Raw genomic sequence first — 15766 nt, forward strand, 5'->3', positions numbered from 1 at the left:
TTACTCATGGGATATAATCAAACTTCGTTTCAATGTGCCAGTGTGATCATTACTGTGCACCAAAAAGATGTTTTACTTCATACCCAAAATATTATATAAAGATGCTCTTTTGAAAATGTACAGTGAGATTAATTTAATGAGATATATAAAACTTACTATGTTTCATTAAATATATTGGTTATTTAACACTGTCAAAGTTTAAACGTTTGACAATTAAAATTCAAAGTGTTGCAACTAATATGAAATGCATGGAGTTGTAACGTAAAAAATTAGTAGAACTTACCATGTCCATTCATGGGATTGGTAGATTAAAAATGATCTAAACTTGGTTTAAAGTGTAAGAGAGTATTCTAAGAATAACCATCACATATATAGATATTATTACTACTACAAGTACAATAGAAAATGTACAAAATTATAATAAAATCACCGTCAAACTCCAATCATGTGGACGGCTTAATAATAGAGAAGCCATTTACAGAATCAAAAGGGGAAGAAATAATTGGCTGTCTTACTTGCTTGTCTCTCTCTCTCTCTACTTCTTCACTCATAATTTTCTCTCATTACACAAAGCTAGGCTAAAGCATCAATATCAACAGCGAGATTAAACAACCCTAAACCCCCTAAAAAAAAGTGGAGAAGAAGAAGAAACCCAGTAATACTATTAATCTGGGAAAATGTGGACTTCTTCTTCTCCAATATATATGTATGTATAATATAATATATATGAATTATTATCATTATCATACTTTTCTGTGCAAGATTGTGGATGATAGATTATTAAATCCAGGTTATAATGAAGAACTTAGAGTCCAAAACTTAAGCGTTGAACTTCAATTGGTAAACCTTTGGGAAATTCCACGAATGGGTAAACAAAAGCTTGATCTTTATCTGCTATTTTCCACTGGAATTTGAGAACCAAATGATGGATAAAAATTGCCATCTCTAACTTAGCCAGTTCAGATCCTGGACATAGTCTTTGTCCACCCCCAAATGGCATGAAATTATGTCCGATTGTCGGGTTCGAATTCGTTGCTGAAGATGATATGCCTCCTCTGTTATTACCATTCTGAAAGGACAAGATTAACAATATGTAATCAAGATTATGCATGTTGATGAAATTTGATAGATCTATTTAGTTTGAATGTACTACTAATAAGAAAATGCACGTTTTTTTAACCTGTACTTTGTTGTCTCTTCTAAGGAAGATGTGTTAATTTAACAATAAGGTCATGTATGGGTGGCAACTAAACTCTTGTTGATCTCTATCAAAGTCAAGTACACTTTGCGATAAGTAATTGAAATCCATGTACTACTACTCTTATATACTGCTTGTGGTCTTGTCTTCATCATCTGTCTCTTTACTTGAATGATTCCATTATAAATATTGCTCACGTTGGTTTTTTTGTACTTGTTTCATCTTGTGCAAAAATATAGACCATAGTTTACACTCTTTATATAATTGATAACCAGCAGTATACATATAGACCATAGTTTACACCTCTTATAAAATTGATAACCAGCCGCAAAAACATTATTAACCAATCTTTCTACAAGAGGGTTAAGTATAGTCCTATATAATGCAATAATTTCTCCCAACTTGAATATTATGGATTAGAAAGGTTATTTGTAGACCTCCATTCCCATGAAAGCGAATACTAAAGTTAGGAGACGATCTCAACTAAGTTTTCAACACGAGTGATTATATAATAGAATAACCTGAATTGTTCTTTTGGATGAAAATCAACAACTATTAATCTATCATCATTAAACTGGAATGAAAATAATATATGAAGAAAATTATCTAATCATTTTATAAAATTCAGCAATTCATTTCTTTGGAAATTTGAAACTCTTTTTTTACGTGTATTTATATATGTAGGTTTATGTAGTATAACAAATTAACATATCCTTGTTTGTATGTAGGATAAGGTTTCTTACGTTTCCCAAGACAACAAATAATGATGAAGTATGAGCAAGAACAACTGTAAAATGTATTTGAGAGAGTTTTGGCTTCTTCTTTAAAACTAATAATTGAGAAAGGTGTACAATTCATGTGATCCAATAGGATATCGATAAAAGAATAAGGAAAAGTATCAACTTTTGTTGAATCATAAAATCTTTAGGAATAAAAAAGAATAAGAAAAACTTTATCTTTGATTAAGCAACGAAAATAGAAAATAGAAAATAGAAAAGAAAGACTTTTCTTTATATATATTATTATTGCCATTTTGCAGGGGGAGAAATTCCTGGGGACCGACATCATGCTTTTGCGGACCCTGGTAGAAAAGAGAAAAGACATGTTGCACGTGCAACCTACAGTCCCACGTCCACGTGGGGCAATTATCACTTTTGGACCACACTCCACTCATTCACTTACACACACTAAATCTCTACTCTCTCTCTCTCTACTCTTCACAAAGGGCATTGTTAAACATCGCCCCACAATTACTTAAAATCGCCCTGAGACTATTTTATTGGACTGTTTTACCCTTTTTTTTTTTTTTACCACCCGCCATCACCTCCCCCACCACCTCCCACTACCCGCCATCACCTCCGTCCTTCTGCCACCCGCCACCTCCATCTGATCTTCTGCGTATGCAAACTGGAGTTATTTTCTACAAGCAACATCTGATCTTCTGAGTACCCACCACACAATCGACCAAGAAAAATGGTACAATGAGCCGCAGATGAACCGAGTTTACCTTCTGTAAACATGCGCAGATGATCTTCTGAGTACCCATCACCTCCGTCCTTCTGCCACCCGCCACCAACCTAGCGTCGAAATTTTTTTTGAACCATGGGGGCAAACGTCTCGCCGAGACGATCGCCCCATGGCCCGAACGTCAGGCCTGGACGTTCGAGCCATGGGGCGATCGTCTCGCCTGGACGTTTCACCCATGGCCGAACGTCCAGGCCCGACGTTCGGGCCATGGGCGAACGTCCAGGCGAGACGTTCGCCCCCATGGTTAAAAAAAAATTCGAGATTTACTGGGCCATGGTTGGCGATGGTTGGCGATGGTGGTGAGAGAAAGTGCCGGCAGGAGAAAGAAAGGTCGAAGAGAGAGAAGGCCGGCGAAGGTGAGAGAAAGCCGCGACGGAGAAAGAAAGCCTGAAGGAGAAAGAAAGGTTGACGAAGGTGAGAGAAGGCCGGCGAAGGAGAGAGAAAGGCCGACGAAAGTGAGAGGAGGTCGGCGAAGGAGAGAGAAAGGTTGCTGTGGGGGATGGCAGGAGGTGAGGGTGGTGGTGTTGGATCTGAAATTTGAGGTGAAAAGGTTACCAATGTAATTTTAATTGTTTTGTGGGCGATTTTAAGTAATTGTGGGGGCGAGGTTTAGAAGTTCAGTTCACAAATTAGTACATACAGAAAAAGAGGAGAGAGAAAGTTAAGTCTGTTGATCACATCAAAGGCCAAAAATCACCCCGACTCGCGTACCAGAGTCAAACCCACGGGTGATCACGACAGTTCATTTTATGGGTCCTATTTCATCATTTAATTCGCTTTTTATATACTCCTTTTTTTTCCTTATATTTATGAGAATTCCTAATGCTAAATAGCTAGTTTTTTTAATCTATATGAATTATGAAGACAATATATATAAAATACAAAGAAGGGGAGGAGAGATTCGAAATTGTAACATATCGTTTCAACACCTCAATTTTAACCACTAGGCTAAGATATTCTTGGTTATGCTAAATAGCTAGTAATTAATATTTTTTAATTTTTGGAATATGAGTTTATAGAAATATGAATGAATGCACGATGTGAAAATAATTTTCTTTTTATTTTAAGTTTGAATTATCAAATTTTGCTTTTCACTAAATCAAGTGTTATAAATTATATTGACATGATAAGTTTTTTCTTTAAGGATATTGACACTAAATTTAGTATAGTGGAAAAGGAAAGTGAAATTAATGGTTGGTATGGCTAAGGCTAAGTGTATAATTAAAAATAATCAAAAGGGTTTGTGGTTAATAAATTGACAGTGAATTTAGGATGCAGGGAGTATCACTTAGTAGTTCCATTATTCTTTTTTATTTGTGTAAGTTCAATAATGGCCATAATATATATGACCATGAGAAACCTAGTGGTTTAAAATGATCAATATCTATTATCGAAACGTGTTGGCAACATATGTAAACACATACATGTTAACTTTCCCCGTATCAAATGGCATCACACCACCTAGACAGTGACGTGACAAACTGGTGATACGGCAAACTAAGAAGTAGAGCTATAACTATTACAAAAATGTAATATATCAAGAACAGAACTTGGGTAATCCCTTATATTTAATCATATAAAGAATTTACTTCACCATCAAGCTACCACTCTATTTAATCATTTAAAGAAGCATAGCATAGATCGAGGAATAGTTTCTTTAAGAAGAAATTGTGGGAAGGAAAACCTTAACATGCTCAATTTTATAGTTGTGGTCAATCTATCTTTAACTAGATAATCTAAACTAACTTCAAATAATCTGAACTTAAATATCTAAGATTACTAATTTATTTATTTTTTAGTTGCATTATTCGTCATTTTGGACTCTTCTTTTGGTTGCAACATTTATATTTTTGGCAAAGATCTTGATGTTATCCTTAACTGATCTCTCTACTAATCTCTCTACTAATCTAATGATAGAAGTAAATAGATGGGTAAAGAGGACTCAATTGCTTCCCTATACTCTTTTCTTAAAAGCTGTGTAAAAAAAGAGGTTCAACTAAAAAACTGGATATGAAGCAAATATTATGAAACCCAAAAAGCATTATCTTAACTTATTTGAACTTTTTGAAATATATTGCAACTCATCATAGTTGTGAATAAAGCTATTTTTAGTTTATCTGAACTTATTTAAAGAAACGTTTGATGATTTTGACAATGAGTTTGCGTTGGGTTCAGTTAGTTTTGGTGTCCCCCTCCTCTTCCCCTGCAGTCAAGTCTTTTCCTCCCTTCTCCCGTCGTCGCGTCACTTCCCTCTTTCTCACGTCTTTCGTCTTCCTTCCCCCTTCCCCTTGTATCCTCAGTAGGTTCTGCGTCGAGTCTTCCCCCTCTCTTGTAGTGGTTCACATCGTGTTTTCCCCTCTCCCTGAAGTTAGTTCATTTCCTTCTCTCTTCACGCCCCCCGTCGTCCCTCCCCTCCACCTCACTCCCTTTGTCGTCCTTCCCCTTGTGTCCTCTGTAGGTTTTGTGTCGCTCTTCCCCCCTTCCCCCGTGGTGGTTTGCATCACATTTTCCCCTCCCCCTCTTAAATTTTGTATTGCGAATTCTCCCTGCACGTAGTCGTTCGCATCCGGTCCCAGACCACGTCCCCGCGTCAGGTTTGAGTCGGTCTCGTCTTAGGCTTCCTCTCCCCCTGGTTTCCGTTTAGGCCTCGCCTTCCCCCTCCCCTGTTTAGTCTAGTGGTAGTGTTTGGGCTTCCCCTCCCCCCCCTCCCTGGTGTTATTTAGGGCTTTCCTTTCCCCTCCCTCTCCCCTAGTTAGTGTCGAGCTCCCCCTTCCCCTTCCCTTTCCCCTATTATTGTCGGGCTCCCCCTCTCCCTCGCCCTCCTGTTTGGTTGTTGGGATATCCAACTATCTATGTCAGGTTTTTTTTTCTCTTAAAATGCATGTTTATACTCTGAATAATAGGAGTGCGTTGTTTTAGAATTGTTAAAGATGTAATATGTGGTTCGTTGTGTTGTGGCCATTGACAAGTGTTTGTTGGGTCAGGATTGGTGGTTCAAGGTTATAACAGTACCATATGTCGGTTTTGGGATTTTGTGTTGAGAGACAAGGTGACTCAAGAAGAGGTGATGATAGTTTTGCATGGTTGAGATGTATGTTTTTCGATTTTGCAAAACGGAGGTGTGGTCGAGGGCTTCACTTATTTGGCTCTCTTTTTAGCTTGCCATCGATCTTACTATTATTGCCTCTTATTTGGCTCTCTTATTATTGCCTTGACCATTTCAAATCTGAAGGTGGCACTCCAATTGCATCTAGGGGTTTTCAACACGCCCATTCATCAGCATTTCTCCTACCTCAAGGGTTCAAAGGAGAACCCTGACATACTCTCGTGCGAGAGTAATGAGTCACCACGGAACGTGACTCTTCAAAAGATCATAGCCGAAAATCCCAAGCGATAACAAATTGTAAGGACTGCTCATGTGGCGAGACACGACACTCACCGTTGGTTGTTCGTTGTCCGTATCGTGAACGTCATCCGCTTTTTCTACAACTTACATCAGACATCCGAGGTTCAAATCCACCATCACAAGCATTGACCAGCGATGCCTCCCTTCCCACACATTTTTTTTTTGTTTTAGATGGAATGTAAGAGCTTATCAAGCTCATTTAGGTTGGTTTATTTGGATTAGGCTTGATTGTATTCGCATTAAAATGTACTTACAATTTTAATTAATGCACGATTTTCTGGTGTAAAAAAGAAGAGAGTCTCACATTTCCTACGATGATATATTTATTTTTTGAGAGCAAAAGTAGTAATTTTCTACTTCAAAATAAACGCAATAAACAATTGAAAATACTAAACGTAATGGAGCCCTAAGAGGAAGTTTTTGAGAAGCTGAACTATCGGTTTTTTTGATCTCTGGTCTGCCTCCATTGTTGATTTTTTTTAAGTCCTAAGTTTTGTTATCTTCACTACTTTTGATAATTATAAGTTTTACGAAGTTCGGTTTTACTAATGTCTCATGTTGCAAGAGTATTTTCTCTTATATCTAATTTGGTTGCACTTGGGAAGTTAACTTGCTTTGTTTTTGCTATTTCTATGTATTTTCACCGTTTAGGAATTGTTGAACATAGAAAAATAGAATATTCATGGAAAGTTGTACTTATCTAGAGAAGCTAAATAAGCAATTTTCTTCATTTTGTGGAAAGCAAAACTTCCATGGAAGTTAGTTTCACTTTTTGTGATTATGTCAATCAAACAACCAGTCTAGTTTTAACTTCCTAGGAAATCAATCTACCCATGAATTAGAAGGTCAAACAATAACACCTAAGATGGTAATGACTCATCATCTTTTGAATTTTTTTTATTTGAATAGATCATCTTTTGAGTTATATTTATTAGTCTACATGATTGAAGATTTAGAGAATGAGCTTTATTATTTCTCGTATTTAGATAGGTGTCACTTAACTAATTTTAATGATAATGCCTCTTCTCCTTAAAACAAAAATAATATTGAAACTACACTAAAATTAGAGAGGTTTTTTTAAAAAACAAAGAATGACTAAGAATAGACCTAAAAAATTAAAAAGGAAAAATTGACTCTACTGATCCCAACTATGATTGGTTCATTTAAAAATGTCTGAACTTTTTCTCTTGAAATGGTCCCAACTTTTGAGGGTCTACTCTCAAAACAGTCCTTTAACTTAATTAGACTACTAACTAAGTTAATTGAGAGACATGATACTCATCCAATAATCATTTTTTTTTATTGATTGAAGTCAATAGAAGAGTCTAATGTGACATAGTTAACCAATTTAGCAAGTTCATTTAATTAAAGAACCGTTTCGAAAAGAGACCCCTCAAAGTTGGGACCGCTTTGAGATAAACGAAAGTTGAAACCTCTGAAAGTGAACACACTGAACAGGATATAATTGGAGACTGACAATGTTAATTTTTCCAATTACAAACAATGCATAATTGTTTTAAAGAAAAACATGTTTGGCAAAACCCTAAATATACAGTACAGTTTCTCAATACCATTCTCTAGGTTACCAAATGCACTTAGAAGTCACACTTTATACTTCATTTTGTTCCTATATATGTAGCACCAATCACATTCAATACCCTTGTTTGGGAAGGATGTCTGGTTTAGGACTTAAAGAGTCGTACCTTGGATGGCAACGGAAAGTTAGGGACCGTCCTTATTTCACAAATAATATTTTCAGTTATCTCCAAACTAAATACTTCCCAAGTACTAGTAAATAATCCACTCTCGTGTCGAGTCCCTAGGGGCATTGCTGACTGTTGTTGTGTGGTCCCTTCCCCCTCTCTCGTTCTCATCTATATTTCCTAATTATCTCCCCTAATCAACACAAATTTGGAAGTCCTAGTACTCTCTTTTACTCTCTACAATTTTAATAGAACAAGTCTATACTAAATTTAGTGTGCACCTAAACTTAGTGCATGTAATTATAAATGAGAAATGATAATTAATGACTATATTTGGAGGAAAAAACAAGACTTCTGACCCACATTATTAGGTCCATGCAGGTCTTTTAGATATATAAAAACTTATATTCCTTCCCCCTCTATAAAAAAGTATCTACTTAATTTCCTTTTCAATCTTTCCTGAAAATATAACTATGATTTTATTCTTCTTGTGACAAAAAAAATTATTACCCCATTTGTTTCATAATATAAGGCACACATGATATTTGAGATCGAACTTTGACGGTTAATTACTCTGTGCTCATGAAAAGTAAAAATTATACAAATTTCATGAAACATCTAATAGTATAGTTTTTATAATTTACATACGCTATTATAAGAGATATTTATAGTACAAGTAAATTTTCGCATAACGTGCATGCCTTATGTTAGGAAAAAGAGACAGTATAATACTTTGATCTTTCCTCCGGATTCTCTTACTCTATACTCTCTATTTTCCTTCAATATAATAATATACACTTTTGTATCTTATTTAGGGCCAGTTTTCCTAACTTATTTTCAGTTCAGTTCAATTCAATTCAATTCATTTCAGTTGCAATTGGTTCAGTTCAGTTCAATTCAATTCACTTATTTTACGCCGAATAGTAACTTAAAGAAACTAAGCGGATTTTTTCTCACTCTTTCAATTTGACTAAAAGTCTATATCGATTGTATCGATATACTTTTCCATAGAAGGGATGGATGGAGTATCATAAATATATCTGACCCAAATGTTAGTCAATTTTAACTATCAATTACGACCCCCGTTTGTAACCCTACTAACACACTAATCTTTTTAGCTAGTTCTTTCCATTTCTTCTAATAATATCTAATCAAGTAACTAGCTGCTACAATATGTTGATGTTATGCTAGATTCCAAGTACACAGTTTTTGATTGGAGAAGTAAACATCAATTGTGTGCTTCAAGTACTTACAGCAAGGCTTTAGGTAGGTAGGTGGCAGTGAAGTGAAGCTAAGTTTGAACATTAAAAGGATTAGTCAATTTAAAACATTTATTAGTAATAAATAAAAAAATTCGTGAAAAAATACATTATCTTTTGTGTAAAGATATATTCTCTATTTTTTTTTTCGAAAACATCTCATATGACACTTTGTATCATATTACTCACCTAGTCACCTTGTATTGGGTTCTTGCCAAAAATGTCAAACTTTTGGTAATTGACCATTCCTTTACATGCACTACGAAAAAATAAAATCTAGCCACAAGGTCCGTAGTTTGATAAAATAGCCATATGGTATGAAGACGGTTAATTTTCAAATTATATGAAATGGATCTGAATAACCCAATAAGGAGTACGAGAGTTTACTCCACTTATAAGTTTAAAGAAGTTCCATCCTAAAACCAATTAGTGATAAGAGGAGTAACTCCAAAGCTTATAAAGTAGTTTAGATATCCTGTCAAGGTGATAACTTGTTAATTGTTAAATTATATGAAATGGGTTTGGGTAACCGAATAAGGAGGAGTAGAGTTTAGCCCACTTATAAGTCCAAGGAGTTTCTATCCAAAAACTAATTAGTGATAGGAGGAGTAACTCTAAATCTTATCAAACTAATTATTAGGCCCAGGCTATGCCCCGGGTAAGAAAATTTGTATTTATTAATATTGTACTTTGATAAGATAGCACTAAATACAACTTGGTTTGGTGGTTAAAACTTTAGTACATGAACTTGAGGTTATGGGATCAAAACCTATACAATGCAATTTCTTATTTTTTTATTGTACATGGATTACATAAACTAAAACTCCCTAGGGAGAGCGCCACGTGACACCGTTCTTGGTTTATGCACGCCTTTTAATATATTAGTATAGATGGTTTAGTCTCTTCTCTTTTGTCAATATAGAACACTCACGTGTGGTAATCAAGGACATGATATAATTGGAGACTGATCCAATAACATATTACATTTACATCACACTTCCTATATAATATTTGTAAATGATACATGAACCAGGGAGAAGGAGAGAGTTTAAAACAGGAGCAATGTGTTTAAATTGTAAAATAAGGCTTTCTTTGTAGTAAAATTGCTGGAACTAATTCATACTTGGACTGAGAAGGAAGAATTGGAAGAGAGCACAGTTGGCCGTTCATTGACCTTTCAGAAACAATTTGTGATTCTCATAGGGAGAAAATGGTTTCAAGGGATAGCAACTACTCCTAGGTTAGTTGCATAACCCATGTATAGGATTAGGATACACGCCCCCACGAAGAGATAGGGCTCAACTCTAAAAGATGGAAACCTCAAAAGAAAAATAGTCTCTTTATAATGTAAAAGGACGTATCAAGTTTACATTTTGAGCATCTTTCCATATTATTTTCTAATTTGATTCATCTATGAACAATCCTATATTTAGTGATATCATTTTCATATTAACCCCACTTGTAAAAGGAAATCCACATAGCAAGCTCTAATTTTTTCTATTCCTAAAACTTATTTTAATTGTTAATTTTCTAAAAATAATCATGATAAGATTAGTCAGCAAATTTGATTTTAAAACACTTGATATGTTTCTTTTTAAGATAGGATTATTTTCCAAAGAAACAAATCAAAATATCGAAATGTTAGATACAATAATACGAGAAACTATTGGCGCATATCCGATATGGGCCAACAGTGTCCATACCGGGGTATGTTAGTAATTTTGCCAGAAAATGTCAAAAAAAAATTGACTTGATGGCAATTTAGACAACTCTGATCATGTAGGAGAGAAATTAGATCAACTATTATAGGAATCAGATCAACTCTAATGTGAATCAGATCATGCATTAGTAATTTTGCCCGAAAAAGACAAAAAAAGTTTACTTAATGGCAATTTAGACGACTCTGATCATGTAGGAGAGAAATCATATCAACTATTATATGAATCAGATCAACTACAATGTGAATCAGACCAACTATAATGTGAATCAGATCATGAATGTATGTAAGTAAAAACTCAAAAATAAAACCTAAAAAAAAATAAAAGGTTGTATTTATTTACAACTTTGCCATGATATGGACAAACAGTGTCCATACCGGGTATGCGCATATCAGCGCTCCAATAATACTTCCTCCATTATTATTCTTTTTTAAATTGCAATGTTTTCTATTTCAGTAAGTTACATATTATAAACAAAAATAACATTTTTGGCAATGTATTCTCTCTTTCTCACTCATATGAAAGTTTTTTTTTTTTTTAATCTCTATCCCTCCTAAATCTTTGTGCCACACTTTAATGTTGTAAGGAAGAAAAATGAAGGAAGTTGATTTAGCTAATTTTACAAGTTTGATGCTTTCATTAATGTTAGCACTTTATATATGAATATAATTTTATGTTAAGGTGGAACATACTAACACTGATCTCTACCTCATAACCACAAAAACAAGTTTAATTAACTTCACTAGAACTATTAACACGTACACAAATAGTTAAAATGACTTATATTTAAGATGACGATGAAGACCGGGCTCTCAATTTCAAATTAGTTATTACACCCGGGCTATGTTCCGGGTAAAAAAAATCATTTATTAATATAGTACATTATGATAATAACATATAACTTAGTCTAGTGGTTAAGGTACTTGAGGTCTCAAGATCAAATCACTATATCATGACATAGTTTCTTGTTTATGCACGCCTTTTAATATATTTATATAGATTTATTATGGATTAATCAGGTGTAAAATAATTAAAAGTTAAACAATATAGAATTATAATATTTTAGAGACAAAAAAATTAAAGTTGGTTTTTGTAGGTGATGAAACAATGGATGGCTATTGACTAACCTGGTGCCATCTCCAAGGATTGAAGAGATGAGGATGGTCATAATGGGCAGAATCCAAATGCACGGCTGCTATAACAGGCAGCACTTTCCATCCACATGGAATGTCATAACCTTTACAACAACAACAATAACATTATTTACATTAATTATACTTTGAGCAACTAAATCTTTAACAAATCAACTTTCCGGCCGACGAACTTCTCGTGAACAATCCGCAAAGTTATAAGTACATACGTAAATAAATAGAATTCATTAATAGAACTGACATTTACCTTTATACCGAACATCTTTAAGAGCCTTCCTATGCAGGAACCTTACTACATTTCCCAGTCTCAATGTTTCGTTAATGACCTTCACAAAGACAAAACATCCATATTAAATGTTGTTATGGAGTGCTACCTAAATAGTAAATATTGCTCATTCTTAGTCAGCGTAAGAAATAGCTTAGTGGTTAGAGCATCTCTCCCGTTTTAAGAGGTCTTGGTATCGACAAGTTAGGATTTTTTTTACTCCCAACTTGTCAAGGTTTTTACTTTTTTTTTTTTACGTGAAACTAATATTAATATTCCCACCAAGGTTAAATCATATACTCCCTCCGTATCATTTTAATCTACACGCTTACACTTTTTACGCATGCCAATGCAAAACTTTGAGGACATATATCTTTAGTTTTGTATTTGTAAAAATTATAAAAAATACATATTAATAAAATACATGTTATGATGAATCTAACAAGATCCGACATGACTATATTTTCATCCGCGTATAAATCACAAATGATGGTCAAAGTGAAATTTGTGAATAGTGTAAAATGTCAAAGTGTGTAGATTAAATTGAAACGGAGGGAGAATAAGGGTATCTGCATTAAAAAAAATTTAAGTTTAAGGATACTACATAAATTTTAAAAAGCTCGAGGTACAACGTCGAAACTGAAAAAATTCTTTTGTGATGAAGATTTTTTTTTCTGTGTTTTTGTATGCTCTCAAACTTTAAAAGACATTTACAGGAAAACATGATAATTGTATACATAAAAAGCCTTAATGAAGCTTACACATTGAGTAAATTCCATTTTTTTGTAGTCCTCCCAATTCAATTCTTTCTCTCCTAATTGTTGCTTGGCTCTGGCAATCATAAGGTGTTCTTCCTGATACACAATTAAACATGAGTAACAAAAAAAGAAATAAAATACAGCATTTACTAAAGAAAATAATAATAGCATGAAGAAAAGAGAGAACATACTCTTAATTGCTCAACAGCAGAAGGGGAGCCCTCCAAGAAAAAGATGGCTAAAGCAATGGAAACAGAGGAAGTTTCATGGCCAGCAAACAGCAAACTCAAAATTAAGTCAAGTATTTGTTCTGTTGATAGACTTGAATACTTCAACACCCACCCAAGAAGATCATCTTCTTCCTTTTGTTCACTACCATCATTCATCATCTTCTTCTTCTTTATCTTCTCCTCCATTTTCATCTCTATGAAATCTAATATGGCTGTTCTTGACTGTATGTCAACAATTAATTTAAGTTAATTATTTAAGTAAATAATTATATAAAAAAGATGTTTTTTATCTAAGTAAATAATTATAATAATTACCTTTAATGCTCTTCTATATGGACTTCCTGGCAAATTAACAGGAGCTGATACAACTCCTTTCATGAAATTAATATACTCTTTTTTAAGCTGCTCTGTTTCAGCTTCCCCATGATTTAAACTCAGTATTTGCTTTGCCATTACATTGAATGTAAACTACAAAAACCCACAAATAAAAATGATCAAACAATCAATAAAATGAGGTTAAGAATTAAAAAAAAAAAGAGAAAATAAATAAAAATACCTTCTTGGCTTCATCTTGAGCAGAAAAAGAACAATTTTCTTGCCAAGTTTCAAAAACAAGGAGAGCATGGCTTTCAACCTCTCTAATAAGATGAGCTTTAAGTCTGCTATGACTCAAAAAATTAAGAGAAATATTTCTCATATCTCTGTGTAAATCTCCAACCAAAACTAACATAGACCACTTTCCAAGTATCCCACCAATGCTACTTGGATAGCTACTTTCAAATAATTTCCCTTCATTTTGAAAGATAAATCTATTCAACCCTGCATCTGCTGATACTATTGTTGGTTCTCCAAATAAATTTGCTTTGTAAATTTTCCCAAACCTGCAAAATTAACAATATTTTTAGTGTAATTTGGCTTAAATAAACTAATTAACTTAGGGAAACTATTTAAACTTAGAACTTTTTTTTTGCCTTTCCAAAATCTTTCAATGTTGTAGATAGGGACATAGGGTAGTCCAAATGCATATATACAACCTTGTCCCTAAAAGTTAGTTATTTTTCTTTTATGGTATATATTTTTAGTCCGGCAAAGAAAATACTTTTCCTGACCCGGCTCGAATTCGGATTAGTTGGAGTCGGATTAGTTGGAGTCTAGTAGGCTCGGAATTGCTACAAATTATGTTAGTGTATGCATAATGTTTATTTTTTTTACCTTGCTATGTGTTGCTCCATGAATTTTCCAATGGTAGTGGCAGGATGTGGCTTCAAGTAGCCAATAGTTTCACCAATAAAGGGCAAGCCCTTATTGCCAGGAGGAAGATTTGGGAGGGGATTTTTTCTTTTAAGAAAGTTTAAGGTCCAAGATAAAGCCAAAACAAATGGGAGAAGGTACAAGAAGAATTGTAAGTCAGACATGAGGGTGGAAGATTATTAGAGACTAGTATTAACAGTTGAGGATAGAGTGAATGCTTGAATTGAATTGGAGGGCTATTTTGTCTTTTCCTTTCCTCCTCTTTCTCTCTCTCTTCAAAAGATGTGCTTGAAGAGTCCACCTGCAGACAGCAGGACTGACAAAAAAAAGGAGAAAGGGAGGGAGGTTTGAGAACTTGGAAGGGAAGAACTAAGAAGCAAAACAATAACAAGACAAAGGAGCAGATGTTTAATGAAAACTTTGGAGCCAATAAGGGCTTTTTATAGCCTACTATTTTTTCTGTTTTTAAGGTAACTTGAGGCATATTCGATAAAAGTAGTTGTTACGATAGATGTCAATGTTTTTATAAGTCGTTTGTAGTTTGATATTATTAGTTGTTATAGGTTATTCATTAAAAATAGTTTTTAAAACCGTTGTTTTGTGAAACTAATTGTTGTATTAGAAAGAAAGAGAAAAAAAAGGGGGGGGGGGGGGGAATTAACTTGTTCTACCTTAAAAATTACTCCAAAAAGTATTGCTACCTCAAAAAGTTCATTATCTTTACTAAAAAAAATGCATATTTTGATTTTTTTTTTTTAATATAACTAGTTTTTAGGCTCGAGTTATGCCCCGAGTAACTATAATTTTTAATTTTGATATTTTACTTTGAAATGATAACATCAAATATAAATTGATTTAGTAGTTATGATTGTAGTATATAAGTTTGAAGTCACAAGATCGAATCTTATACATGACATTTTCTTATTTTTTTTACTGTATGTGGATTACATGTTGTAATGCACCAAAGTAAGAGTGGCATGTGGCACATTTCCTTGTTTAGAAACACCTTTTAATATATTTGTATAGATCGTAACATCTATATATTTTTAATTTTACCAGATTTACGTTTATTTATTACATTATACTAAAATAGAAATTGAAGGAGGACATGTGTCACTCTCTCATTCAAAGTATAATATTCTAAATTATAATCTTCTCATATATTATAACTTTGTGACTAATAAGACCTATTAAAATAACTATTTTGTTGGAAAAGTCTTATTAAATTTTTTTTTAAAAAAACCTATTATATTACTTGCTTTAGTTACTTCTAACCATCTCAAAATTTCCTGGCCAAAAA

General features: G+C 33.8%; 1 protein-coding gene across 1 annotated transcript; it reads right to left on the bottom strand.

The window, feature by feature from the left end:
- Window positions 1-329: 329 nt before the first annotated feature.
- Window positions 330-14885, bottom strand: LOC104895859 (steroid (22S)-hydroxylase). Its single transcript, XM_010682492.4, has 8 exons — window positions 14428-14885; window positions 13772-14096; window positions 13531-13683; window positions 13177-13437; window positions 12989-13081; window positions 12210-12288; window positions 11939-12048; window positions 330-1069 (listed from the first exon to the last, which is right to left on the bottom strand). The coding sequence occupies exons 1-8, from the start codon at window positions 14628-14630 to the stop codon at window positions 806-808; spliced, it is 1488 nt and encodes a 495-aa protein (XP_010680794.1). The 5' UTR covers window positions 14631-14885; the 3' UTR covers window positions 330-805.
- Between the last annotated feature and the right edge of the window lie 881 nt (window positions 14886-15766).

Source organism: Beta vulgaris, chromosome 6 (genome assembly GCF_026745355.1).
Source record: "Beta vulgaris subsp. vulgaris cultivar EL10 chromosome 6, EL10.2, whole genome shotgun sequence".
NCBI lineage: Eukaryota > Viridiplantae > Streptophyta > Magnoliopsida > Caryophyllales > Amaranthaceae > Beta > Beta vulgaris.